The 26,957-nt window shown below is 38.0% G+C and overlaps 1 protein-coding gene across 3 annotated transcripts in view; it reads left to right on the forward strand.

The window, feature by feature from the left end:
- The first annotated feature begins 1,765 nt into the window (after window positions 1-1,765).
- LOC6036718 (nostrin) overlaps window positions 1,766-26,957 on the forward strand; it is a 113,648-nt gene continuing 88,456 nt past the window's right edge. Inside the window, exon 1 of one of the 3 annotated variants that reach the window (XM_038251870.1) lies at window positions 1,766-2,310. In XM_038251870.1, coding sequence (XP_038107798.1) covers window positions 2,284-2,310 — 27 coding nt within the window. In that variant the 5' untranslated portion in view covers window positions 1,766-2,283. The remainder of the gene's footprint in view (window positions 2,311-26,957) is intronic. The other 2 variants (XM_038251871.1, XM_038251872.1) reach the window with 2 other exon arrangements.

The following is a 26,957-nucleotide window of genomic DNA, read 5'->3' on the forward strand; positions in this document are numbered from 1 at the left end:
ATATTTTGAACACTAATGATTGGAAAGCAACTGGGCGCGTGTAAAATGCATATAAAAACACTTTTTTCATCCACATGTTGAAACCATGGCTTGTAATTTAAATTTTTATTTATTTGTTTGCCCCCTCCAATACTTTGGTCAGAGCCGAGGGACATAAACTTCAAAAAATATTTGCAATGGCCTAAAAGTAGACAATTTTCGGTTATAACTATGGCCTTAGTGAAATCGGGTCAGCGACTTTGGCTGAAAATTGAGCTAGATTTAGAAAATTTAAATACTATTTTTAGCATGTTTGAGCTTGTTTAAAAATATTTTAAATGTTTGTAAAAATCCAATGTTCAGTACCGCAAAAAGTTTTTTTTTGCATAAAAAACATAACATCATCAATACTTATTATAAAAACTAATGATTGCAATACAGGTGCAAAATGGTTTAAAAGAATTTGATCGAGGGACATAAACTTGAAAAACTATTTGTTGCTGCCTTAATTTAAAATAAAAGTGATTTTGCATTACAAAATCCCCAAACATTTTTTGTCGATTTTCATACAAGGTCAAAAACTTAAAACCCCTAGGCCGATGGGTTCCCCTGCATGGATTTTGCTCAAATTTTGGCCATCGACCTATTGGCAAATAGAATTGACCACTAAATTATCATATCGATCCGAGGAACTTTTTGCAAAACGGATCACGCTAATGCTCCATACAAGTTTTTTTTGTTTGAAGCAATGGTCCACAAGAAAAATCGTAAAATTTCAGAAAAAAAAATCATTACAATCTATTTAATTGTGATTTTTATTTTTTTCCGTTTTGTTTTTTAAATGCATGATAATTTCATGCAAAAACTTAATAAATTGAAAAACAAAAAGAAGGATTTCAAATTTAGATTAAAAGTTTTAATCTAATTTCGTATCTTCGTCACTCGAGTCTCCCCCACAGCTCCACGCGTGTGTGCTCTCCAGCACATCAAAACAACTCAAATTAATTCAATCCACCTCAATCCCGCTCTCACTCTCATACACTCCAAAATGCTCCCCAACGGTTGTGGAGCGCAGCTCCATTCATATTCCGGCTTAGTATTTTCTCTCCACACTGCTCCACCAGAGCTCACACTTACAGCTGAGCTCGAGCTTGAGCAAAAACACACGCGCGTCGCGATTGCCTCAGTCGGAACTGAACCGTCGTCGTTACTCGTTCGTCTCTATCGGCTAAACTCATTTTCGGAGGTTTTTTTTCTCGTGCGCACGTTTTGTTTACAAACTGCTCAACGGTTCAACGGTCGCCCGCGCGCGGGGAAATTTCAAAATCAGTTTAAGGAGTTTGGCAGCGTTTCGTCAGGTGGCTCGCAAGCCGTTGATGAGCGGGTCTTTGCGTGACCCGCTGATTAGTGTCGCTAATGATCGCGGCTTAAGCAAGGTGTCGCCCGACGATCGTTACTGATCCATTAGGAGCGGAAGTCGAAGAGTGCTCAACACGGGTTAACTAAGGTATTGGAAGACCCAGAAAATAATCTCTGTCACGCTGACATTTGGTGCAACTGGCCAAAAGTTACTCTTCAGCGTAGACAGCAAGTCTCTGCGTGTGTGCGTGTGTGTGTTTGTTTTTACGGAAGAAGTGCAAATGAAAGTGGCTTAAGCGCAAGAAGCGCGCCCGTGTTATCTGTGTCGACTTAGTTAGTATTCAGGTGCGGTTCTACTTAAAATACTTGCCCAGTGTGCACATTGTCTGAATCTGAAATCACGTCTTGTCACTTCTTGTTTTGTGGGGTCGCGAAGAGATAAGCTAAAGAAAGTGGCAGTTTTTGTGACGAAATCAAGCGCGCGCGAAAAAAGGTTGCGCAAAAGCTCACAAAAATAATTGAATCAATTGAAACAACAACCGGTAGCAGCATTCAAGGGGGTTGAGCTGTGGGGTGTCAAATGTTAATTGGTCAATTAGTGGAAACGGTTTTGTCGCCGAGGCTGCAGCAACAAAAAAAAGTGGCGGTTTGCACCTTTACCACGGTACGCAAGTGTTCATAACCACTGGAAAAAATAAGCAATAATAAAAGAAGAATTAATTGTGAAGCCAACAGCTCAACAAAAAGTGCACCCCAAACGGAAAAGGTCGTCGACGCAGAACTGGTAGTGTTCACCCTTGGATTAAGTCGCAGAAGCCAAGTTCCCCCCAAAGCTCTGCGAGATGAAGATCTGAAAAAGTTTGACATCAACAGCAGCAGCAGTAACACGAAGTAATCATCTTCGTCATCAGCTGGGAGTGATTCAGGTGTACCTACATCACAGCTATGGCGCAGTTCAAAGATAACTCATGGGTAAGTTTGTAGTTTATAGGTATTGAAGGCAGCGTGCTCGAACCGGCTTTGCCGCGAGATGTAGGTTTAGTTGTTGTGTGTTATTTTTTCAGGTTAATTGAGATTTGAGAATTTGCTTGAAGAGGGTGCGTGTCGAAGAATGAAGCATTCGAAGACAACTTTAGAAGTTGGGACTTCTTGGAGGGTTCTCAAAAAGTTGACTCTAGTTTCTAGGGGAGTTATGCATAATCTAATCAAATTTTTGGCAAAGCAATCCTTGTTTAGCTTTTTTGTAACCAACATTCGGCAGTTCTACATCAAATAACGGGATCCCAATCAAAAACAATTGAAAAAACTTATCCAGCAACGGATTTTTAAAAAATAAAAATATAATAAATTTAAAAATATGATGTTTCAAGGAAAAGGTTTACAATCGATTTTCAAATTGAAATGAAAGACAGTAAAAAACAAGAGAATTTCGTATTTGGTATTTACATAAATTTAATTATTTGAACCAAACGTCTCCAGCAAATGTGTGCAGTGGATGAATCAAATACAGTCCAGACTCGATTATCTGAAGTTTCGATTATTCGAAGTTCGATTATCCGAAGGTTTGTATGGGACTTCGGATAATCGAATCACGAACAAAAAAATGTTTTCGTGTTTTTTATTTTCTTAATTTTAACATCTAATTCGACCCCATTTTAGTCAAATTTGAATAGTTGATTGTCTGTAAAATTAAAAAATGCATTTTTTTTCAATATTTCATCATCGCTATTTTGGCCGCCCATTGGATTTAAAAATTCTAAATTACTTTTGAGCACTTTAGGGGTCAAACTAAAGCTGAACAATCAAAAATAAGACATCGATTTATTTTCGTGATTTGATTTGGCCGATGGAAATACCTTTCAAAGCTTTTGTCCCTCGGCTCTGGCTGGGGTCGAGGGGGGGGTGATAAATAAAAAATATAAATATTTAAATAACAAGCCATGGTTTCAACATTTGCATGGAAAAAAACGTTTTAAAATGCATTTTACACTAGTTCAGTTGTTTTGCAATCATTAGTTTTCAAAAAAATGTAAGATATGACGAAAACGAACGAACGACGAAAAAAATCTTTTCGCGTTAGTAAACAATTTTAAAAAATTTCTTAGATTTTAAAAATCACTCAAACATGCTAAAAATGATTTTAAACGCAGAAAAATACATTTTGAATTGGTATAAGCGAGTTGAACTTAAATATCCATTGAAATTTTGAAGTTTTTTGAAAAAATAGTTTTTTTGCCTCCTCATTTTTCGGGCCAACTTTGAAGGGAGGGGCATGACCTTCGGATAATCGAGTCTGAACTGTACCTAATTTGCTGGCTTTTGAATAGTTTTAATTATAGCTAATTTTAAACCACAAAATTCAGTCAATTTGGTGTTTGCAGTCTTGAGATCCTTATCCTTGAATAAGTTTCTATATTTTTGCTCACAAAAAGAAAAAAAATGAAGCGTGGAATTTGGATTTTAGTAAATGTCGTTGTTATAATTTGTTATAATCAATTGTTAATTTTTTGTAATAAAAAATACAAAATATTTGAAACATCTTTGATAAATGTAACATCCTGGAGCAGAATTGTTAAATTCTAATAAAAACACAATTGAATTGAATTGAATCTTTGATAAATACTAATTTTACAATAAAAAACAACTAAAATTATGATTAGACAAATGCAAATTTTATTTAAAGTTTTTATTCTCCATCCTTCAAAATTTCTTCAAAAACAGAGTGTAATTCAATAAATTTTTCATTTTGGTTTTTCAATTGGTTTAATCGATTGTAAACTTCTTAGAATACATTGTATAACTTTTTTAAATTTTTAATCAAAAAGGACATTTTTACTAATTTTGACTGGAGAAAGAATATATCGAAAAATAAATTTAATCATAAATTCAGCTTTTTAAAAAAATTTGACAGAAGCATAATTGTAACTTTTTGTTTTCAACATTTGAAATAATAGTTATTGTCAGTAGCTGAATGATACCGATTATTTTATTTTTTCAAAATATATCTCCAGAATTTGTCAATAGATATTCATATTTTTTGGAAATGTTCCGTCAATAACCAGAAAATCGTATAAAATTTGTACCCGAAATTTCAGCTTTTTTCAGCTCTGTTTTTAAAATTGATAAGTATTTTCCCTTGAAATTTCAACTAATTACTTTTGTATAATAACCAGAGAAAACATGTTTGTTGCAAAAAAAAAAAAATACATTGAAAAGGGAAATTTGTGGACCATACTTACTCTTCTAGGACCACCCTAATCACCAAACAAAAAAATACCATGCTCATATTATTGGCCATGGCCGTTTTGGTAACATTCATATTTTTCAATGATTTTAAATGGCCATCTTCATGAGAATGAACGCATAAAAAATTCCGTTTTATTTTTCATGGGTGATACTATCGTTTTGTATCGCTCATCGTTCATGAGTCACATCGGAAGTTCTAAGTATTTCCTGAGACATTGATGAATTATGTGTGGCAGTCGGTAAGTTTGCTCATCGTTCAAGACCTGACTATATGTCAACCCAGAAATAATAGGACAGATCTACACTTGGACGCTTGAATCACAAAAAAAAAAACAAATGACCAAAAGAATGCCAAATGATTCGACACAATTTAACCCAAATGCAAATTTAGTTCACCACTCTCTGGCCTAATGGATGGAATGTTTCTCTGGCTCCCCTGCAGTGCGGTGATACATCAAATCTGTATTGTCACGTTTTGTTCACGAGTTCAAAACCAGAACTTTATATTTGAAAGCATGGCAAAGGTCGTCAAACGACCACCGTAGATTTTTTCTAGTTGTCTGCTGTTTTGTAGAGCAAATAATGATAGATTGTGCGGCAAGGTGGCCTTTCCTGAAATGTCACCACCTGAGCGTTTATCATAAGCGTTGCTTGTTTTATGAAATAACTGCGATTTCCACGTGCATCTTGTGTAACTCGCGTTAGACCTGCTCCAGTTTCGGGCTTTCCCGATATGATCTCCCAATTATTCGGATTTAATTGCTTTCTGAACCAGCTGCTAAGCCAGCCAAGGAAATAAGCTTGCGTCGTCGTCAACACTATCATGAATGACACGAATGTTACGCAATTATTATTATTCAGACTGTGTCACTGCCTGGCAGGTGGGTAACAAAGCGGTAAACAATTCAGTACGCGCAGCTAATCGCCGGTACTAATGAGCCAATAAAGGAAAAACGGTGGAAATGAGTAAGGTAGACTTTTAAGTCACTCAAGTTAGAGCCTAAAGATCGTTTGTATTTGTATGAGATGATGTTATTACTACAAGAATTTGAAAGGACAGGTCAAAGTGATTAGTTTGATATTTTTCAATAAATTCAACTTGATAAATTCCAATTCGTAGATATTCTACTGATATTGGATGTTGAAATCTGAAAGTTGACTTCAAGGTGCAAATAGATTACAGTATTAATTATCACGTCTCTTTTCAAGGTTCGATATCGTTAGATTCTTGCTGTTTTTACTTGTCCAAAGAATTCTAAAGAAAATTTCGAAATGATTTCATTCCATCCACAAATCTGACCTTAAAAATAGTGATTTGTAAAATAATAAGCGGTTTGATTAAACGCTTGTCGCCCTCCAATAGTACGGTGCAAAGCTAGAGTGATAACACTCCACACATGAAAGTATACACATTTTCATGGTGCATGAACCGTGCGTTTTTTAAATAATACTCTTTTTGCGAGTTGGAATGCACTCGTCGTCACACTCGCACTCTGCATACTTTACATGAAGGGGACGCTACCTAGTGGCAGTGGCAACTCTAATTGCTGCCGCTCCAACTGAGTGGCCCCCCACAACATGGAGTTCATGGTACCCTGCCAATCGGACTATGGAAGTTCCGGTGCGTGCTGTGTGAAACGTTGGACCGAGAGTGGATAGTCTGTCTATTGCTACATATTCAGTTCCAAGCAATTGCTGGGAGGTTGCCACTGGCTAGCAAAATGAACTTGAAAGAGATTTTAGAAGCGATTTAGCTTTATTTGGAGAAACGTTGTTAATTTTCATTAATAATTATTTAATGTATGAATTGATTTTACAATGTTGTGTTCAAGAACAAAATTTTATGAAAAAAATTGTTTACCTTCAACATAAAAGTTCACTATGGCCAAAAAGAAACCTAGTTCTCATCAAATTTTATTTCCGAAATTCGGATTCGAGTCTGGACTGTACTAGGGGGTCGCTTAGATATATTTACTATAATCTTTACATAAATTCGGTACATATTAGGGTGGGTAATTTTTTTTCGAAAGTGCTTGGATCCGGCTAAAATAAAGTCCATCTTATAGGGGGTACCCATAGGGACTTTCATACCAAATTTGAGCTCATTTGGTTGAAAACTATGGGTCATATACTCATATATTTCATTTCAAGTGGCTCTAAAATTATTTCTCAAAAAAATCAAATTATTCGCTCTACAGCATTGCCTTGGCGTTCTTTATAACGAGATTCCTACTCGAAACTATGTGTCCGAAGGCTTTATTGTTGAGGCAATTGCAAACCTCTTTTTACACCATAGCTTCCATCCACCCCGGGATTCGAACTGACGACCTATGGATTGTTAGTCCAACTGCCTACCAGCGACTCCACCGAGGCAGGACCCAGGGAGACGACTCCTACACCTGGACTGAGCTAACGACCTAACCTTTAGGTTAGTCCGGGGCCAACATTTACTTCCCTTCCGACGGAAGGCGTGATCAGACAAATCTCGTCTCGAAAAATGCCACCGGGACCGTCTGGGATCGAACCCAGGCCGACTGGGTGAGAGGCAATCACGCTTACCCCTACACTACGGTCCCGGTTATTTCTATTTTTTCTAAAATTTCTATTTTTGCGACAATAATGTACTAATTTATAACGTGATTTATTGGAATAATTGGAAAAAACAAAGAATTGAATGACAAAAGGTTGAAAAACAAAGCGATTAAATTAACAAAATACCGAAAGATTACACATATTTTACGGTACAAGTAAATAATGAATTCAATCCAATTTTTTTAAAGATATTAGATAACATTCAACTTATGTATAAAGGTCTGAAAACATTTGCAATGCAGTAAAAAACATTTGCAAAGAAGTAAGAAAATACAATAATATGCCTTGACCAAGAAAACTTATCAGAATTTTTCTTCCGAGTATCATCTGACAAAAAATGCCGATTTATTTCATGTTCACTGACAGTTAATTTTTTGTGTGTAAAACCCTGCTATAAGCTTCACACGCCGGCATATGCAATTTTCGCGTATTGTGACTAGTAAACATCAGCGGCGTTCATTATTTACCGTTCATATAATGACTGTTCGTTCCTTCATACCTGGTCGATCACGATCACAGACACACACATCAAACTTAATACAACCACTACTTTCAAGCTCACCGGGCGGCACCGCAATGTCTGTCGTCGTGCGCGTCGACTTCAATGTTGCGTGACATAATAATTTAATAAAGTTCACTCCGCCGAACTCGATATTTCGGCGAAACAGCCCCAAAAATTGCCGATAAAAATAACAACCCATCACAATTGCCTGCGTGTACCTCCTACCAGGTTCAGTTCGCTGCTTGCGATCTTATGCAACACGGCCAATTTGTGCGATCCTCGCGATGATCGTCGCAACTTCTTGAGCTGCTGTGGAACTTCGTTGTTGTTGGTGGTGGCTCAAGAAGCTCAAGAAGAGCTAATAAACCAGATCGAATATCAGCAGATCGCGAGCCGGCTTTTTCAAGGTTGCGTCGGCGACGACGATTGGACGATCGGTTGATCGGATGTGGTGGGATCATCGCGCCAATTTGGAGCCTTAAACTTGATTTCCCATAAATAGGTTGTGCTTAATCTACCGAGGCCACCACAACTGAATGAAAGAGAGAAGAGCTGCTAATGGTCGTCGCCATTTCGCTGACCGTAGCAACAACCCACATATCAGAGCTTTCGAACCGATCAGTGCGGAGTGCGATCACCTTCTTTGGGATCGATTGGGTGTTGGAGAAGTTTATTCAAATTTCTGCGGGGGAAGGTCGGTTCCGATTGCGAGAGATTCTCGGGCGTAGGAAGTTCTGCGGTTGTTTGATGTGCTACAGGTTCCATATCAGGGGCGCTTGTTGGACGAGATGACCGGAATGGTGAAGTGGTGGTTTGTCGAGGGAACCGGAGCGGCTAACATTGACCATTTCACGGTACAGAGCTGATTTGGGTGGCTTTGGCATGCAAATCACCTGCTGGAACGGTTGACACAATGGGAATCCGTACTTGGCGAGTGTGTGGGTTGGTTGAGGTTTGGTTTAACAATTAGTACGTCGTACAGTTGTGGAGGAAAGTGTATCAGAATATTTGGGAAAGGTGCGTTTGATCAACGCGTTTTCACGTTCTCAAAAAATCTCTTCTTAAACACTTTGAACTGTGGATGTGGTTATAATTTGCTCAGTTCACTCAGTGTGGTTTTCCCCCGCACTTGTATCATCAAATTTAGCGTCACTTTTCCGCTTTGTGTGTGATATCAATTTGCATATGAATCCATTCGGTGTGGTAGAGTGAGTAGAGAGGTGGCTTTTTTGTTACAGCTGAGATTTGTGGTTGCGAATGATGTGTCTGCTCTCGTGTTACACTCCAGTGACGGTGACAAGTTAAATGACTGTATCTTGTTGAAAATACTAAAGCTTTGATATGATGTTTTTTTATATATTTTATTTCGCTTAGAAATACATTATTTGGCAAACCTTTGGTTATTATTTTAATTGACATTATTTGATTACGTACTTTTTCACAATTCATGGCACTATTGCGAGATTCTCTCGTGCGTTTAGAAATCTATTTATTGTATTTAATTACATATTCTAAATTTATTCAAGCAAACTATATCTATGTTTCATCGGATTTGATGATCCTAGGTTCTTTCCAACTTTTTATTATCAGTTAATGTTGAGTCGTTCTAATCGAATATGTTCCAAAGTGATTTTATGCCATTTTTTGATATGTTACCAGAATTTGGAAGATTTGTAAAACAGTGGACTTTCACTGTGTGGATATTGAATGTAGTCGATTTTATATTTTAATGAATTCTAAATATTGATTGACTCAAATGATTTTTTTAGCGAATCGATTTCCAAACAAGGCTCTATACAAATGTGTAAAAATTTAAAAATGCGAATATTCTATAACCTGTATTTTGAGAAGGGATTTTCTGATCGATTTCGTGTCTTCGGGAATGTTGTAGGTTACGATTAGGAATGTTCAGAGAAAATAAGTGAGAGAAAAAATATTTCCTATTTTTTATTTCACTGATATAACTTTAAGTTGAATTTCCATCATACGTATTTATTTATTATTGATGTTTTATATGTTTTAGGGAACTGAAAAATGAATCTTTGCGTCAGAGTTTAAAATGGTGTAAAATTTTGTAAAAGAGTCAATTTTTTTTGAAAAAAGTATTTCCCAAAACAAAAATATGTTCATACAAAATGAAAAAAAAGTCAAAACACCGTTTCAACTTACTTAAACATTTTTGCATTGGCATTCTTGTTCAATGTTTTTGTAATTGATCTTTTTTTTTGCAATTCAAATAAATTTTATGTGCAAAAGCACCCCAGAAAAAAAATGTTTCGATGAGCTGAAAAAATGTTATACGTTTTACTTTGTTGATTAAACAGCTGGTTGCTGAGATACAGCCTACTTAGATTTTAATATTGTGAAAAAAAAGTTTTTCTAGGTGTCCCCTAATTTAGCTCTCATTTTTCAACTGGTGATATCTTGGAAATATCGGTCTAAAATATATAAAACTAAAAAAAAAATAACATGACATGTACATTTCCAGCTGTTTCCTATATTTTTTTTGATAATTTAAAAAATCCAAGCCACACATTTAAAAGTATTTAGCTTTTAACCCCTTCCCAACATCGTAATTGGATCGATCAAATAAGACGCAATTTTAATTTTATTTAATTTTAATCGTTATAAGTTAACATTCTATTCAAACAGGTTGCAGGTTGAAAAAATGCATGGTTGCAGAGAAATTTAATTTTAAAGACAATGAATAGTGGTGCTCTGAAGTAACCATAGGCGTAAGAGGGTTAAGCTGAAAACACTAATTTTGGACATTGCTAAAAATACTAAAAGCTCAAACGTTACGCTTTGTAAGTCTATCAAAACATACATGGACACTTTTTTGAAAGATAAAATAAAGAAAAAGTTCAAGATGGTATGTCAGAGACATAACCGAAAGACATAGGACCAAACAATTTAAGTTTTTGGATTGCTAGTGAAATCTGGAATAAGATTATTTTATTTTGCTTCATAGATTTGTCGGCAAAATTATTATAAATGTTCTCCCAAGGTGAACCTTCCATGAGGGCACCGGCAACTCCAGGTTGTGGCCATTACTGTCGAAATGGCCATTTGCAGGTTCAATATCAAAACTATGAATTTTGATACCCATATTGCCACAACTCGTATGTTTCGGTTAATGTTACCCCGGGCCCAAGGGGAACCTGCTTTGAGATCACCGGCCACTCCAGGTTTTGGCCACCACTGTCGAAATGGCCATTATTATGTTCAGTATCAAAAACCATGAATTTTGATACCCATATTGCCACAACTCGTATGGTTCTGTAAAAGGCCCTCCGGGCCCCAGGGGAACCTGCTTTGAGAGCAGCGGCCACTCCAGGTTTTGGCCACCACTGTCGAAATGGCCATTATTATGTTCAGTATCAAAAACCATGAATTTTGATACCCATATTGCCACAACTCGTATGGTTCTGTAAAAGGCCCTCCGGGCCCCAGGGGAACCTGCTTTGAGAGCAGCGGCCACTCCAGGTTTTGGCCACCACTGTTGAAATGGCCATTATCATGTTCAGTATCAAAAACCATGAATTTTGATACCCATATTGCCACAACTCGTATGTTTCGGTTAATGTCCCCCCAGGCCCCGGAGGAACCTGCTTTGAGGGCAGCGGCCACTCCATGTTTTGGCCTCCACTGTCGAAATGGCCATTATCATGTTCAATATCAATAACCGTGAATTTTGATACCCATATTGCCACAACTCGTATGGTTCTGTAAAAGGCCCTCCGGGCCTCAGGGGAACCTGCTTTGAGGGCACCGACCACTCCAGGTTGTGGCCACTGCTGTCGAAATGTCAATTTTCATGTTCAGTGTCAAAAACCATGAGTTTTGATACCCATATTGCAACAACTCGTATGGTTCTGTAAATGTCCCCCCAGGCCCCGGGGGAACCTGCTTTGAGGGCACCGGCCACTCCAGGTTGTGGCCACTACTGTCGAAATGGCCATTATTATGTTCAGTATCAAAAACCATGAATTTTGATACCCATATTGCCACAACTCGTATGGTTCTGTAAAAGGCCCTCCGGGCCCCGGGGGAACCTTCTTTGAGGGCAGCGGCCACTCCAGGTTTTGACCACCAATGTCGAAAGTCGAAATGGCCATTTTTCATGAGAACCGCTGCATCACAGCGACTTCCACCGGTCCGCTTCGCTCGAATTTCCTCCTTCCGCTGCTGGTGGTTCTTCCTTCTGGTTGCTGGTCCTCTTCTTCTATTGGCTGCTGCTGCTGCTGCTCCGCGCCGGCCCGATGTGCACAGTTCGAGTGCTCGTTTCAAAGTGACTTGCTTTTGCGAAATTTTCTGCTTAAATAGCGGCACAGCCGGAGAACGGCACAAAAGGGGCGCGGCCTCGAATGCATACGCTCGCTCTGATTGGTTATCTGTCCGATTTGTACTGAAAAATTACTCATTTTGATTGCATGTTTTAAGTGCTTTAACTATGTTTAGTCAAACTTTCTAAGTAGTTAAACGATAGCTGAAGTCTTCCCCTTTCGATTGGTGGTTCAACCGTCTGGATTAATTCACAGGGAAAAAAGATATAAGCATTTGAAATGTCCCCTTTTTTTGAACGCTTAAATGTGACGCTTTGGATCGAATTTCTGAACTGGCCCCCCAATATAGTAAGTAGAGACATAGTCCTATGTCAAAAAAATTGTTTTGATCGAAAAGACCACCACAAAGTTTAAGCCGAATAAAAAATATGTATGAAAATAAAAATGTCTGAAGATCTGATTATTTTGAAGAATTTTTTGATACCTATTTTGCACTTAAAGTGTGTAAATTATTTATAAATTTCAACCTAAAGATCAAATTTATCAAGAAAATAACCACATAATCGTGGGACGCTTGCACGCTCGATGCGCATATTTGACATATATAAAACAATCAAGATATTCTACGACATCTTTGAGCATTCAAATATCGACACACTTCCCACGTCGTCAGTCGCGCGCATCTAATCTTGATTAAAATCAGCCGAATCTGCCAAGCCAAGAAAGGCCCTATACCTTCCCTCAAATGGAAGGTACTGATGAATAAATAATGCGACTATGTTAGCTTAACTCGCAAGAGTTTCGTTTTTCGCAACCATAAAAAGCTCTCTGTCGTATCATAATTTATTCCAATTTTTTCGTTGTGGACGCTCGTCTAGAAGAGAGTACAACGATGCCAACGCACGCATCCATCACATTTAGCGGGTTATTTTTTGTGCCATGCTGGATCAAGCTTCTTCCGCTTAGCAGCAGTCAGCGCTGTACATATTTGGAGTGCGCAGCTGTCGCGCGGAAAAAGCCCTAAGCCGCGCCAAAGAAAGGCGTTTTCCACCTTGTTGACCGTTTGAGCAAACAAACTTAAGCCACTTTAAGGGCATCGTCACCGCGTCACCGCGTACGAATCAATTAAAACCAACAACCTCCCCGCAGCTCTCTTGTCACATAAATGGCTTACGGTCTCTCTCAAGTGCTGACCGGTACTTCAAATCGGAAGCCACTTGGCCGATTCGGGTTGGGGGAAAAGGGGAGGAAAAACGCTTTTTATGTCGCCCCATTAGCTAATACTTCCTGTGTGCGATGACTTTGGGCACGACCCGCACCCGATGGTGATCTTCGGCGGTGGCCGATGATGGTGGTCAGAGATCGTGAACCTTCTCCAAATGTCATACAATAGGCCTTCTGGCTGTTGGTGTCACGTCGCGGTCACAGGCCAGTAAAAGGGTGATGTAAAGACGACGAAAGGCACTTAGCGTTTAGCACCTCATTACACGGTCATGATTCTTCCATTAAACGGTGAAGTCAGGTTGCAGAACTAGACTAATGCACCACTGGCGACGAATCTCGGTCAACATCCAGCGGAACCCGAACCGGAACATCACGCGCAGGTTGGTCTGGATCTAACCGCAGCAGTAAGCTCTCTCTCTCTGTGGTAGACACCTTAAACCAGGTAAAGTGGCTCAGCACAAACAAGCCTCCTGAGCGCACCTGTTTTTCTAAGGAGAGCCAATCGCCGATCGAGATGGGCCAGGTTTCTTTCTCTTTTTGCAACTTTGTACACTGCAAAAAATGTGCACGACAAAATCGTCACCTTCGGTACCTACCGAGCTGTGGAATTCTATTCACGTATTCTTCGAAGTGCCTTCCAATCAGCGAAGCTATGAAATGGACTCTATTTGCACAAAGTGAGTCAAATTTTTTTAACAGTGCAGTTGGCGCTTAGCGCGATGTGCGGTTAAGGTCTGGTTCGATTTCCCCTGCTGCTGCTGTGGATGGGGACCAGACTGGGATTTGTTTGATATGTTTTTTTCTCCTCTTCAATATGGGATCAACGACGACGAGCAGGTTCTGAGAAATTGGAATGATCTCTGTTTGTGCGGGGCTGCTCGAATCAGCATGGGGGACCAGTTTTCTATACGGTGAACGCGAAGGTCATCACAAGGTAGTACACGGCAAGCAAAATAAAAGGTTCGATTAACTTTACGGTGGAATCGGCCGCTCTCACTTTGAGGCGATCGAATTGATGGTACCGCGGGCTGAATGGATTGGGTTGTTTCATTATGAACAGGTTTTTATTGTTGGAGTTCACTGGTATTTATGGTGCTGTTTCTTTTTATATTGGACCATCTGGTCGTTGACTTTTTGTTCCTTAAGACGATTTTAACGGATTTGGCAATTTCACTAACTGATTTCGTACACTTATATTTTTTTTTCTTGACATTTCAATGTTTTCAAATCTCTCAAAATTAATTATTTGCCTTCAATCAATAAGTTTTCACCCTTCTAAGAAAAGCTCAACTTTCGTCACGATCTTTTCACACTTTTCCGTCCCATCCATCAATTACTCCCGCCTCATCTTCCCGCCACTAACGTGATCATGATCATCACCTTGAGGCCCAATAAAGTTCATCACTTTTGTGTTTGAACAGTGCCCCCAGTGCAGTTCACGATCGTTCCCATCTTTCGAAACCTCCTCCTCGCCGACATTTTCTCTGTTGTGATATCGGCTTGAACCAAGTTGGCATAACAATTCGACTTCTTTCCTAACCTACTGCCGAAGTCTTGGGACGTGCGGCCCAATGATGGAACCCCGATCGCTATCACTTTCTATAATCACCGTCAACAGACGCGGCTGTTGCTGCTCGAAGAGACTCTGATTGACCAAGGTATTGGAGATCTTGGCGATGAAAATTGGTTCCAGTTGGTGGCCGCTCTCCTCGGACTTCAGGAGGGCATACCTTGGCGTTGGTTATGAACTCGAAGACCGGTTGGCGACTCGCTGCTGGTGGAGGACCATGATAATTAAATTTTTCAAAATTGTTCCTTCCCCGCCGTTCGACGACAAAATTAGGCCTTTTTCGGTCATTGGACCCCAATTGATCGGCGCTTGGTCTCGATGGTGAAGGTTGAGTGACTTTCGCAAACGCGCGACAGACTTCGTGTTGCAGGCAAAGGGATTTCGCGCGTTCTGTTTTGGTGCGTTCCAATTTGTTTTCATGACGGATTGGCGAACTATTTGGTGATGACGGTTGTTGTGGAAAATGGGTACCAAAATTGAATTTTTATGCCACAGTTGTTACGATTGACCTGATCTATATATTTAATAAAGTCAAAATAGTTCAATTTAAACCAAGGGTCCTGATTTTCGGTTCAAAGATCAGAAATCACTCACTCATCGCCGAGCGAATCTTTGCCGACTGGAGCGCACAACCATTCGCGAGCGAACACGACTCGCTATGTTTAGAGAGAAGAGAATCTAAAAAAATACAACCTCGGCGCTCTTTTGGCTTGCGCTACCACAGTTTGCCGTAAATTTAGATCTGGAAAGGTGGAAATTGCTTTCACATGTGTTTTTGATGTTGTGTTATTAACAAAATTGCAACACATTTTTGATAACATTGATTTAAGGCAGTTCAATAAATGATCCAAACAAAGCAAATCGCAAACTATTTCGACTCAGCTTCGAGCGACATAACGCAATCGGTATCTCTGAACCATTCCACAGTGGTCCAGATCGCAAAATTAAGTGGAAAACGGATTTTCCGAAAAATGGTGAAATTTTGGAGCTTTAGTGTCTTCAGAAGAGTTGTTGTAAATAAAAAGGGGCAATTTTCGGTTTGGTTAAAAATTAGGGTTGTTCACGATTAGGGTGATTTTGAAAATCTAACTTTTCAGGATTAAAATCAAATTAAATTTCCATGTAAAATTTTCATTTAAACCCAAAATATGACCAAAAATCGATTTTTGACACTTTAGCTCAATTCTGAGGGCATATTGAGATTCAGCGGGCAAAATTACATGGAAAAACATATATTTGGGCAATTTTCAAATTTCGTTAGGGTGGTCCCATATGGTTTACCCTTGAAAATTAGACTTTTTCAAATGAAGATATCTCGAGTTTAAAGAAAAACACCCCTGAGATTTGTTCAGCGTTTGTAGTGATCCTCTTTCAATTGCAACCTGGCGCTTAAAAATTAGCTTGCGCCTTTTCGAGATATTTGAGTCTTAAATTTGCATCTTTTTTACATTAAAATGGCTGTAACTTTTGACCCTTTGGTCCAAATTGACTTGTCAAAAAATAAAAAAGTTGTTTTTTGAGCTCTGAAAGTGCTCCCAACATCACTTTTCTCTAAAACTTAACCCTGAATTGACACGTTCAAAAAAATTATTTTTCAAGGTTTGCTCAGATGCTTTCTATAAATTTGGTCGTAGAATTACGAGATAAAATGTTGGTGTCTTCGACAAAATTGCTTGGTTTGGCAGGCCCAACAACTTTATAGAAGAAAAAAAATCCCTTAAAAATAATCCTGAAAAGTTAGATTTTTCAAAATCACCCTAATCGTGAACCACCCTAATTTTCAACCAAACCAAAAGTTGCCTCTTTTTATTTACAACAACTCTTCTCAAGACACCAAAGCTCCAAAACACCACCATTTTTCGGAAAATCAATTTCCCACTTAATTTTGCGATCTGGACCACTGTGCATTTGCTGTACTACCCGAATGGAATGAGAGCGAGAGCAAAGAGAGAATATTCAGTATCGATCGGTGTGGAAGTGACAAACGGTAGGAAACGGTCAGAGAAGTTTTCGTCGCGTTCGATTTGTGATCGTGAGTGAATGAGTCTTTTTAAAGCAATCAGGACCCTTGTCGTTAAGTTAAGGCAAACGCAGTGAAACTGATAGAAATTGAATTTAGGTTTCTTTCTGTACATTTGTAGCCAGCATTCCAATTTTTTTTTAAATTTGAAGAAAATTCTAGGGTCTAGATCCTTTTTTTTATATTTTTTTTTTTGTGTTTTTGAATACCCCTTACATAAGGCAGACAATTGTTTGATCACTCGATGTTTATTGGAAAAAAGTTTTTCTGATACTTCGGATAACTACTATTTTTTTGATGTACTTTTGATCTGGATCAAAATTTATTTTCCGCCAACTCACACAGTTCTCCCGACCTCTATTCGATTTGCGTGAAACTTTGTCCTAAGGAGTAATTTTTGTTCCTTATCAGGAAACCGAGCGAAAGTTTTTATTATCTCGTGAAGGAGGAGCGGTACGACCTCTCCCATTTTTCAACATTCGAAAAAATACATATTTTTCGATGATTTTCCGCCTAAAATGGTTATGAAAACGAGAATAATACAAATTTAGTTTCAAAAATTCTGCCATTTCTCGATATTCAACTACACCCAGCACTGATCATCGGTATACGAGAGGATGAAGTAGTAAAGAGGTACTGTGAACGGACGGAGAGGATGAATCTCGAAATTGCCCGAAAGTTACTTTTTGCGTTGCTCTTTGTTTGGTCGTTCGTGTCTGTCGCGGGTGACGTTGAACGGCCGTGATGAACGAAAACCATCTTATTTTCAAAATGCAGAGTTATTGTAAAAATCTAGATGGCGTTTTTATAACGAGTTGATAGAGTAGTCGGTTTCATTACACAGAAAAAAATTGTGTAAATTTGGAAGGTGTAATTTTGGAAGGTTGAATATTACCTCTTTTATGATGTAATTTTACCTCAATTTAGACTGAAAAAGCGACATTACACCAGAAAAGATGTAAAATTACACATTTTTAGAGGTAAAATTACACATTTTTTCTGACATAAAAAATGTACTACTTCCCAGATGTAATATTACCATGATTTTTTTTTCTGTGTAGAGGAAAAGTGGAAAACTTGGTCTAAAAATGGCAACGCCATCCCCCTATTAGGTTAGCGTTCTGAAATACTTCGTCGTTTGTTGCCAGCAAAATGACTAAATTTGATTCAAAATTGTCACGACAGTTTGAAATTAAGATGTTCCTTCAACAACTTTCATTTTCCAAAGTACTTTTTCCACCCAAAAAAAATCCCTCCCGTGAGACCGTCAAAACAAAGATGCCTAATTCCATACTGATCCACTTTTTCGGCACGATCTCTTCATGTTGGGAAAACCACGTTTCGTGAGATCGGTGGAATGTGGGTGAAAAGTGTGTACTGCGAAGGGGCCTTTCATGATGAACAGAGCCCGCCCTGCCCATAATTAGCTGCCTTTGGCTGTTTCACTTTCTTTCTTTCTCTCTTTCTTTCTGCCCAAGTGAGACTTTTTCGACATCGCGCGCGTTGTCGCGTTATGGTCGATCAACGCGATATGATTGCTGATTGCTTGTTGTGTCGAACACACACTTTTTCGAGCGCCACCGACATTAATCGTTCAAACCAGGTGACTTACTGCACCAGTGACTGCGTGGGTGCGTTATTCAACAACAACCAGTCGAGCCGTCGCGAAAATCAGCAAAACATTCACCAATAAGTAGGAATCGAAGCCACAAGGAAGAAGTCAACAAAGCCGGGTAAATAAATCAATTCGTGCCGATTGGAGCGATCAAGTAAGAGCCGCCAAAACAAATGAGCTTAATTGTTCGTCGGTGGCCACAAAAACACACACAGATGGGCGAGTTTTGGTGAAAAAGTCGGTCAACAGCATTTTTCCGGGCTGTGCGAAGCCCCGTGCGCCGGCTATACTGCGTCGAATTTGCCAAAAATCAATCGATGATCATCGATCCAACCACGCATCGAGCTTAAAACAAAGACGAGCCATTTATCTGTGAAGATTTATAGGCTTTTGTGTGGTGTGTGGAGCCTTAGCTGCGCTGTCGTAATGTTGTTGTTCCAAAAATTCCAAAAATCATCCATGTGACTTGATTACACGCAAAATGCTGGTTGCAGCCAAAATTGCACCCCAAAGTAATTGGCGGGATTGGACTGACGATCGGTGCGTGATTTACTTTTCACCCCCTTGGATCATGTAATGACCCCGGCAGATGAGGGTTAATGTTTGGAAAGTTTTTCGATCGAATCGCGTGAGCTGAGGAAACAACAGTTGATTTTTGGCAAAACCTCTAATAATAATTTAAAAAAATACTGAGAAATTAGTTTCCCTTTCCATCACCCAAATGGCATCGAATTTTTGAGTGACGACATCTCAGTAACTATGTGTGCGATTTTCAATGTCAAAAAAAGAAACTATCATGAATATTTCCGATCTTTCCAGTAGAAATATCTTGAAATTTTCAAATTTAAATATTTAATATTACGCCCTTTCAAAATGTTAGTCGTGATCCAAAAATTTTCAAAAAAAATCACATTTCACAAATGTTTTTTTATTGAACATTGGGCCATTAATTGCTAAGATATTGACTAAGATATTATTGACAGATGAGACTTCGAAAACATCAATCTTTCTGTATGTATTTTTTTTTGCTGTATCTCAGCAACCAAGTAAATTCAACGTAAGTAAATTCAATGTAAGTAAATTATACGAACAATTAAAAAAAAAAAATTACAAAATTGGTTACTCTTGGGCACTATTTTTAACAATTGTAAAATTGCAAATGTTTAGTTAAAATCAAACTTTAAGTGGTCATATCTAAAAAAAATGTTGAACTTCATTCAAATTTCTGGGAAGTACTTTTCGATTGCAAATTCTATTTCAAATTAAAAACTGTCTTATCAAAAATTGTTTTGATAAGATTTTTTTTTTGCGAAAAAAATTATCGTAGTTTTCTACTACTCAAAACTTGCGAGGTATTATCTTTATATAAAAAAAAAAACAAAAATCAATACTTACAAGTTTGCCGGAGACATCAAATCAATCAGAAATCAAAAAATACATCGATATCGATCAGAAAACACTCTCTCAAGTGTCATTAGAAAAGTTATTGGTATTTATGATGACAATTCAGAAAAAAAATTACTTGTGAAAAATACCCTAGATTGGAAAAGGAAATTTTTGATCGATAATATTTTGAAAACAAAAAAATGAACACAAACCTTTTTCTTGTTGTTGTTGTTAATTCATTTATTTGTGGCAGCTTAAACCTTCTTGGTCATTCGTTGCCCAATTAACCCTTAGATCGATGCGATCGTGCTATCTTGTCGCACGTCACTTTTTGACGTTTCGAGAAAAACGCTTTTCAATGTTTGACCTTGAGTAAACTAAAACTGCACACACAATGTAAACAATAACAAACCAATTGTTTGGGTGTTGTTTAAAACGCGTTCTGACTCGAAATCCCTTTGGCCTGTTGTCGCACTTTCAGCAATTTGCAGGGTCTGTCAAGATAGCAAGATCAGATCGAAACTTCTTTCATATGAAAAGTGCATGGAGTTTTTCCAGTTTTTGTTGGATATCTCATTATTGAAATAGAATTTTGAGCATCTGTAAAGTTAAAAAGGTGAGACTTTGAGAGCTGCACAAAATGGCATCTCAATGTGGCCCAAAATCGACATGTGACTATAACTCAAAAACTTACTTAAGAATGCAAAAAAAGAATATTTTACTTAAAAAAATGATTTTCTAACAAAATGTGTGTACAATTTCAATATTTTTGAAAAATCATTGAAAAAAGGTTCATACTATTCATTAGCTCATTTTTCTAATGTTTCCTCTAAAATACATAAAAAAATACAAAAATACGGTTTCCTCGAATTTAAAAAAAAAAGCAAAAGCAAAATATTTTTTCCAAGTCCAATTTTCAATCAACTTTCTTCACAATGTGAAGGAAGTTGATTGAAAATTGGACTTGGAAAAAATTCTTTGCTATCGATACATCTAGATGTACATTTTTGAATATGTTCATTTTTAGTATTTTTGATACAATCCAAATTCGATTATCCAAAGGTTTGTTTGGGACTTCGGATAATCAAAACATGAATAAAACTTTTTTTTCGCATTTTTTATATTCTTAAATTTAACATCAAATTAGAATTCTGCAACCCCATTTTATTCAAATTTAAGTGATTAACATGCGAACAATTACGCTGCATTTTGTTTATCTTTGATAAATAAAATCATTCCTTGCAGTGATGATTATTTATTTATTTAACAAAAAATAAGTTTATTTGATTTATGATGCATTTGCACTATAAACATGACTATATTCCTTAGTGGTTCTCGATTAATGAACACAATTCACGATTTCGAGATTTTTTTTTCCGTGTATAATTCTAACCACAACCTTCAGATTTTACGGCTTGCAGCCAAACATGTTTCTTTTAATGTCATTGCGAGAGCAAAAAATCATGTCTCCACCGGCATGATATGAGGGCAATCAAATTTGACTAATAGAAACATTGTTCCGGTCAGTTTCTCCTTAACAACATCCGAATAAAACCGAAAGCATGCATCGTTTGGCTTGATTCGACAACAAGAGTGCAAAATTTATGACCCACGCCATATTATAATCAAATTTCCATAAATCTCAAAGCTGTTGGAGATATCTATTATTGACCGTGTCGAGCAAGCAAATGCTGCGTGATACGTCCGCTTGTAGATGAATATTTTAGGAACAAATTTCAATGTCTTTTTCGTTGCTTATCAAACAACCGTGACGACTTTTCATCATCCAAAAAACAACGTCCAAAGAAACAAGACATAACATTATGCCCAAAGTACAGTAATTTGCACGCGTTAATTCTCGATGGACCGATATATTGTCCCCATCCATCCGGTCCCTGCGGGGGCCCGCCAAGATCACAGACCATGGCACAATGAAAATGACAAGCTGCGACCGCGGGGCTAACCTGTATTTACGTACGAGACAATTGCACGCAACTTTGGTCGAAATTGAAAGTGGTCCACCTTGACAGACTGACTGGCCGATATCTCGAAAAATTGCGCAAAAAAGAAGACGCGTCGCACAGAGGTCGACCTTAACAGAGACCAGGTGACATTTATGTTTCAGGCTTAAGCTGTACGGTTTTTTTTTCACTTCGATTTTTTTTATCCTTTCGGCAAGATCTGCACAAGAAGAGGCGTGACTTGAACTGGCGATCAACCGCGAAAATGGTACAAAAAGGGAGTCTGGTCAGTCATTTTCGGCACACGGAATCGCCACCGGTAATACCCGTTTAGTTTTTTTTTCGCTCTCGCTTGATTGAGAGTTGTTGCTCTTGGCGGGCGTTGAAAGCTGTATATTGAGTAGTTCGGTTGGCGATGATCTGTTATTAACATGGTACTCTTGCATGAAAGTAGCCACTCTCCTCATTGCCTAATTTCTTTGTTCGGATGCTTCTTCGAGAGCTTTCCGGAAATTGGAAGAAGTTTTTAGTATCAGCTCTCGATTCAGGAAGCCCAAGTCCTAATCCCTACGATTAACGACGCATTACGGCTAATGATAACTGCGCCAACAAATCTTCGTTTCTTCAATTAGGTGCAAAACTATGCCTCTACCATGTCCGCGTTCCACCCCCGTCAGCAAAAATTTGCATCGAATACAAGCTTTTTCCCACACGCATCTGCTACGTTTAAGTTAAGTTGTTGCAGCTACCGAAAGTGCAGTCAGCCGTAACAATTACATGATTGCTGGGGAGCACTTGCACTCTCCACTGACAAACTGACTGACTGACGGACAGACTTGGTCGAAAGCGGGGATGCTGTAATAGAAGACGCTAATCTCTCTCAGCTGCAGCAGCATCAGTCAAAACATCACGCACTGTTGGGTACTGACAACAACAGCGGCTGAGATAGCTCTAGGTACTACAAGTGAAACACCTCTCCTGCAAGTTCCAAATGCAACCGAAAGTGATTACTCATGTGTGAATGCTTTGCACAACTGTGGTTGGCGGGGAATTTGAGTTTGCTGTCAGCTTTGTTACGTGCTACAGGATGATTGGCTAGAAATTAATAAAACTTGAAAACTTTGGGATTTTTTTTGTATTATATTATACAGTTTCACATTTTTCACAATTCCCTCAATTCCCTAGGCTGAAAGGGTTTGCTTTCAGAATTGATCATCAAATGTTCAGATCAATCTTTAAAACTTTTTGCTTATCAAATCACGCCATTACAACATTTCATGATCCAGTTGATTAATGCCAGTTCAATTTCAATCCATTCAATCGATTTCCATTTTCCTTTTCTAATGTTCTGCAAATTAATACGCTTGAACTGTATGAAAATCTTAACTAGCTGAATTTCCAAAGCAAACAAAACTACAAGTCACTACAAACCAAGTAAGAAGAGTGCAGTATACCATTAGGGTGGAATCGAAAATTGATTTTTTCAGCAACAAATTTTTTGGGTCCCTTTTAGGGTCCCAAAAAACCTCCCAAAATTTGGGAGCGACTGGTTAAGCCCACGATTAGCGCAAATCGAATGAAATTTGTATGGAAATTACTATGGGGAAACTAGCATTTTTACATTCTTAAATTTACGACATTCATGTTTTATTATTTCATGAAACTAACAAAGTAGAAGTATAGCCCTGGTGTCCTGAACAACTCTCCCGAAGACAGTATGGTACCAAATTGCTTCTAACAAGAGTTACAGAGAGACATTTCGAAATACTCTGTAAAAATCATACTTTTTGCCAACACTGCCAAGTCAAGCGAAATCATTCGAAAACTATAATATATTCGAGGATTTTGGGTGCAACTTAACTTAATAATGTCTTCTGAACATTTCTTCACATCGATTTTAAGTATTTTTCATCAAAAGGTAAGAACAACCATGTCTGTTTTGAATTTCATGATTCCTTTGGTAATGTTGGCAGAATATTTGAGTTTCGCTGATTATTTCAATACACTACTTTTGAAAACTCTGCATCTTTTTAATGACGCACTTTAGCACCATACTTTCTTCGGGAGAGTTGTTCAGGACATCCAGGGCTGATTATCTAAACAAGAACGACAGTTTTAAAACAGCTTAAAAGAAATTAAAAAAATATTGTTTTGTTCTTTTGGATTTTAAATAAACTGCAATTTTTTTTCCAAATTAAATTAATATTTTATAATCGTAGTTTATGCAACAAGTTGCAAAAAGAGGATTTTTTCAGCACGAGTCGTACATTTATCCAACGAGGTTCACCGAGTTAGATGAACAAGACGAGTGCTGAAAAAATCAAGATTTGCAATGAGTTCCATACAACATTTTTTGCAATTCCGAAAAACACTCATTGAGTGAAATTTTAAGTCAAATTTTCATGTATTTTGTCAATAAATCGTTTAAATAAAAAAAAAAGTTGAAAAGTGTTACTTTTCGAAAAAGTGCTCAAAAATTCAACTTTTCTTTAATATATTTTTTATATGACATGACTAGAAAAAATTGAAAAGTTTCTATAAAAATGTAAAAAAAGACAAATAAACTGATATAAGTCAATGTAAAATTTTTAATAATTTCCAAATTATATACAAGTTACTATTACCAACTCAGGAAATCAGGACTACAGTCTAAATAGGTACAGGAGATTTTAGAGCAATAAATTTAGAAATCGGTGTACTATTTTTTCAAATTTGAAATCATAAATACACGTAAATATAATACCCAGTCTTTTAAAATATAAATTTAATAGAAAATATTCAAAGCGCTAGGAATTTTGCGGATCTGTAAACTAAAATTTTAACTATTTTCCCTAATAAGCCAAATCAATTTTGATATCTAGAGTTTTTGATTTGAAAAGGTCCTATAGACAAAATTGGTGTTTTTAGAACCACCTTGAGTCAGGGATATTCGAAAACATCCAAAAACAAAAATCTAAATTTTGTTTATAAGACCTTTTCAAAAAAAATCCAGATATATGTCGAACATATAATTTTAATGCTTTAAAATTCTTATCGATTACTAAATATTCAACTTTTATCTATTTCCACCACCGAATCTTAATTTGCAGACCAAAATTTGTTTTTTTTTTCAATGTCGGGAATTCCCGGGACAAATAAAAAAAATCCGGGATACGGGAATTCCCGGTTTTGGAAAAATCGCACTACCTAAAAGGGACCCAAAAAATGTGTTGCTGATTGGATTTTTATCATTTTTAATTTTCCCATACAACTAGATTCCACCCTAGTATACCATTGACCTTGACGTTATAGACTTCATACCAAATAACACGAATATAGCTTCAAAAACCCGCCGAGAAGACAACACCCAAGCCTCGACCTGACCAATGGCGTAGATATCGGAATGCCAAGTTCGAAACTCGCCCGCGTATTCCGTCCGGCCTAAGGTTTGGAGGACTTGGGCGTTCAACCGTGGCGAAGAATTGGCAACGCATCGCGCACCTCTCCGTACGACGGGGGTGGAAGGCGTTTTGAGTTATTTGGGCTCTTTTTTGCCTTCCTCACCTCACTGAGGAAAGGCTATAAAATCACTCAGAAAACGAACTTCTTAGTTTTACCTCATAGACCCACCTTCATGTATACATATCGACTCAGAATCAAATTCTGAGCAAATGTCTGTGTGTGTGGTGGGATGTTGATCAAAAAAAATTGCACTGGATTATCTCGGCACTGGCTGAACCGATTTGGACCGTTTTGTTCTCATTCGATCCGTCTTGGGGTCCCATAAGTCGCTATTGAAAGTTATAAACTTTGGTTAGTTACTTCAAAAGTTATGCTAAAAAAACCGTTTTTAGCAAAAGTCCGGAAGATTGTAAAAAGGGTGGTTTTGTGAGAAAACCCGTCATGCTATACACTTTTAGAAAGGTAATTGAGAGACCTTTCCAACGCGTCAAAAACATTTAAGATCTGACAACCCTATCAAAAGTTATAAGCACTTAAGTGTTTTTTATGCACTTTTTGGACGTCGGATCTCAGATATCTTGATGAAAACGTTGTCCGGATCTATCATGCGACCTGTCGTTGGATAGGTAATCAAAAGACCTTTCCAACGCGTTAAAAACATTGAAGATCTGACAACCCTATCAAAAGTTATAAGCATTTAAGTGTTATTTATGAACCTTTTAGAGGCCGGATCTCATATATTTCGATGAAAACGTTGTCCGAATCTACCATGCTGGTCGTTGAATAGGTAATCGAAAGACCTTTCCAGCGAGTTCAATAGATTGCAGATCTGACAACCCTATCAAAAGTTATAAGCACTTAAGGGCCCTGAATTCTGACTACCTAATCTGATGGTATGAATCAAGTTGCCCTTTTGTATCAATTTTGGATAGCATTACCCTCTAAATGTGAGGAAGGCACCAACCACCTAAGGGTGGATTAAGTAACGTTTTTTTTTGAAGTACGGAGAAACAATCGAAGAGTAGTCGAAGGTGGTTGTAACACAGCAATAAATCTGTTCTTGAAATTGGTTCACGGCTGTCCAGAAAAGTTGAATTAAATTGTTCGCTTACAGTTATAAGACTCCCCATTTACCAAAAATCAGGAAAGAGATCAAATCACTGAATCGTAAAGAGAAAGGACAGCAATTTGTCTGCATCGTTTAATCATAATGTGCTTTTATTGCAACCGGTGAATGTTGGGGCACGAAAGCCCGAAAGTAGTTCATTACCACCGCGCGACGACTTGGCTCAAAACTTGACTCAAGTCCGCGCGTGTGTGACTTTTACCTGCGGCAATACACCTGAAGTCCAGTGCCGTGTGTGTCCGGACGGGTAATTAAATCAGTTAACGCATTTTGAAATCAACACAAGCCACGGTGATGATAATTACAATCTGTTGAAGCGAACTGCACTGCATTTTTCAACTTTATGGTAGTATATGGTTGGTCGGTTGGGGAACACATGTTTCAAGAACCCAGCTCGAAGATTTATAAATGCGCATACGTAATGCGTGACAGTTCCTTTGGTGGTGTTTCGAGAGACTTAGTGTCCCGGAAAATGAACGGGATCGCGATCCCATCTGGGATGGCACGTTGACTCAATACACGGGATTGTCGCCGGCAGAGATAAATTACCTCCAGGGAGATGAGGGTCATCCGGCGTCTGGATCTCTTTTTTCTGGTTTCTTTGAGATATCACAACGACCATATGGATGTAGCTAATGAGGTTGAAGAAG

This window comes from Culex quinquefasciatus, chromosome 2, assembly GCF_015732765.1.
Source record: "Culex quinquefasciatus strain JHB chromosome 2, VPISU_Cqui_1.0_pri_paternal, whole genome shotgun sequence".
Lineage (NCBI taxonomy): Eukaryota > Metazoa > Arthropoda > Insecta > Diptera > Culicidae > Culex > Culex quinquefasciatus.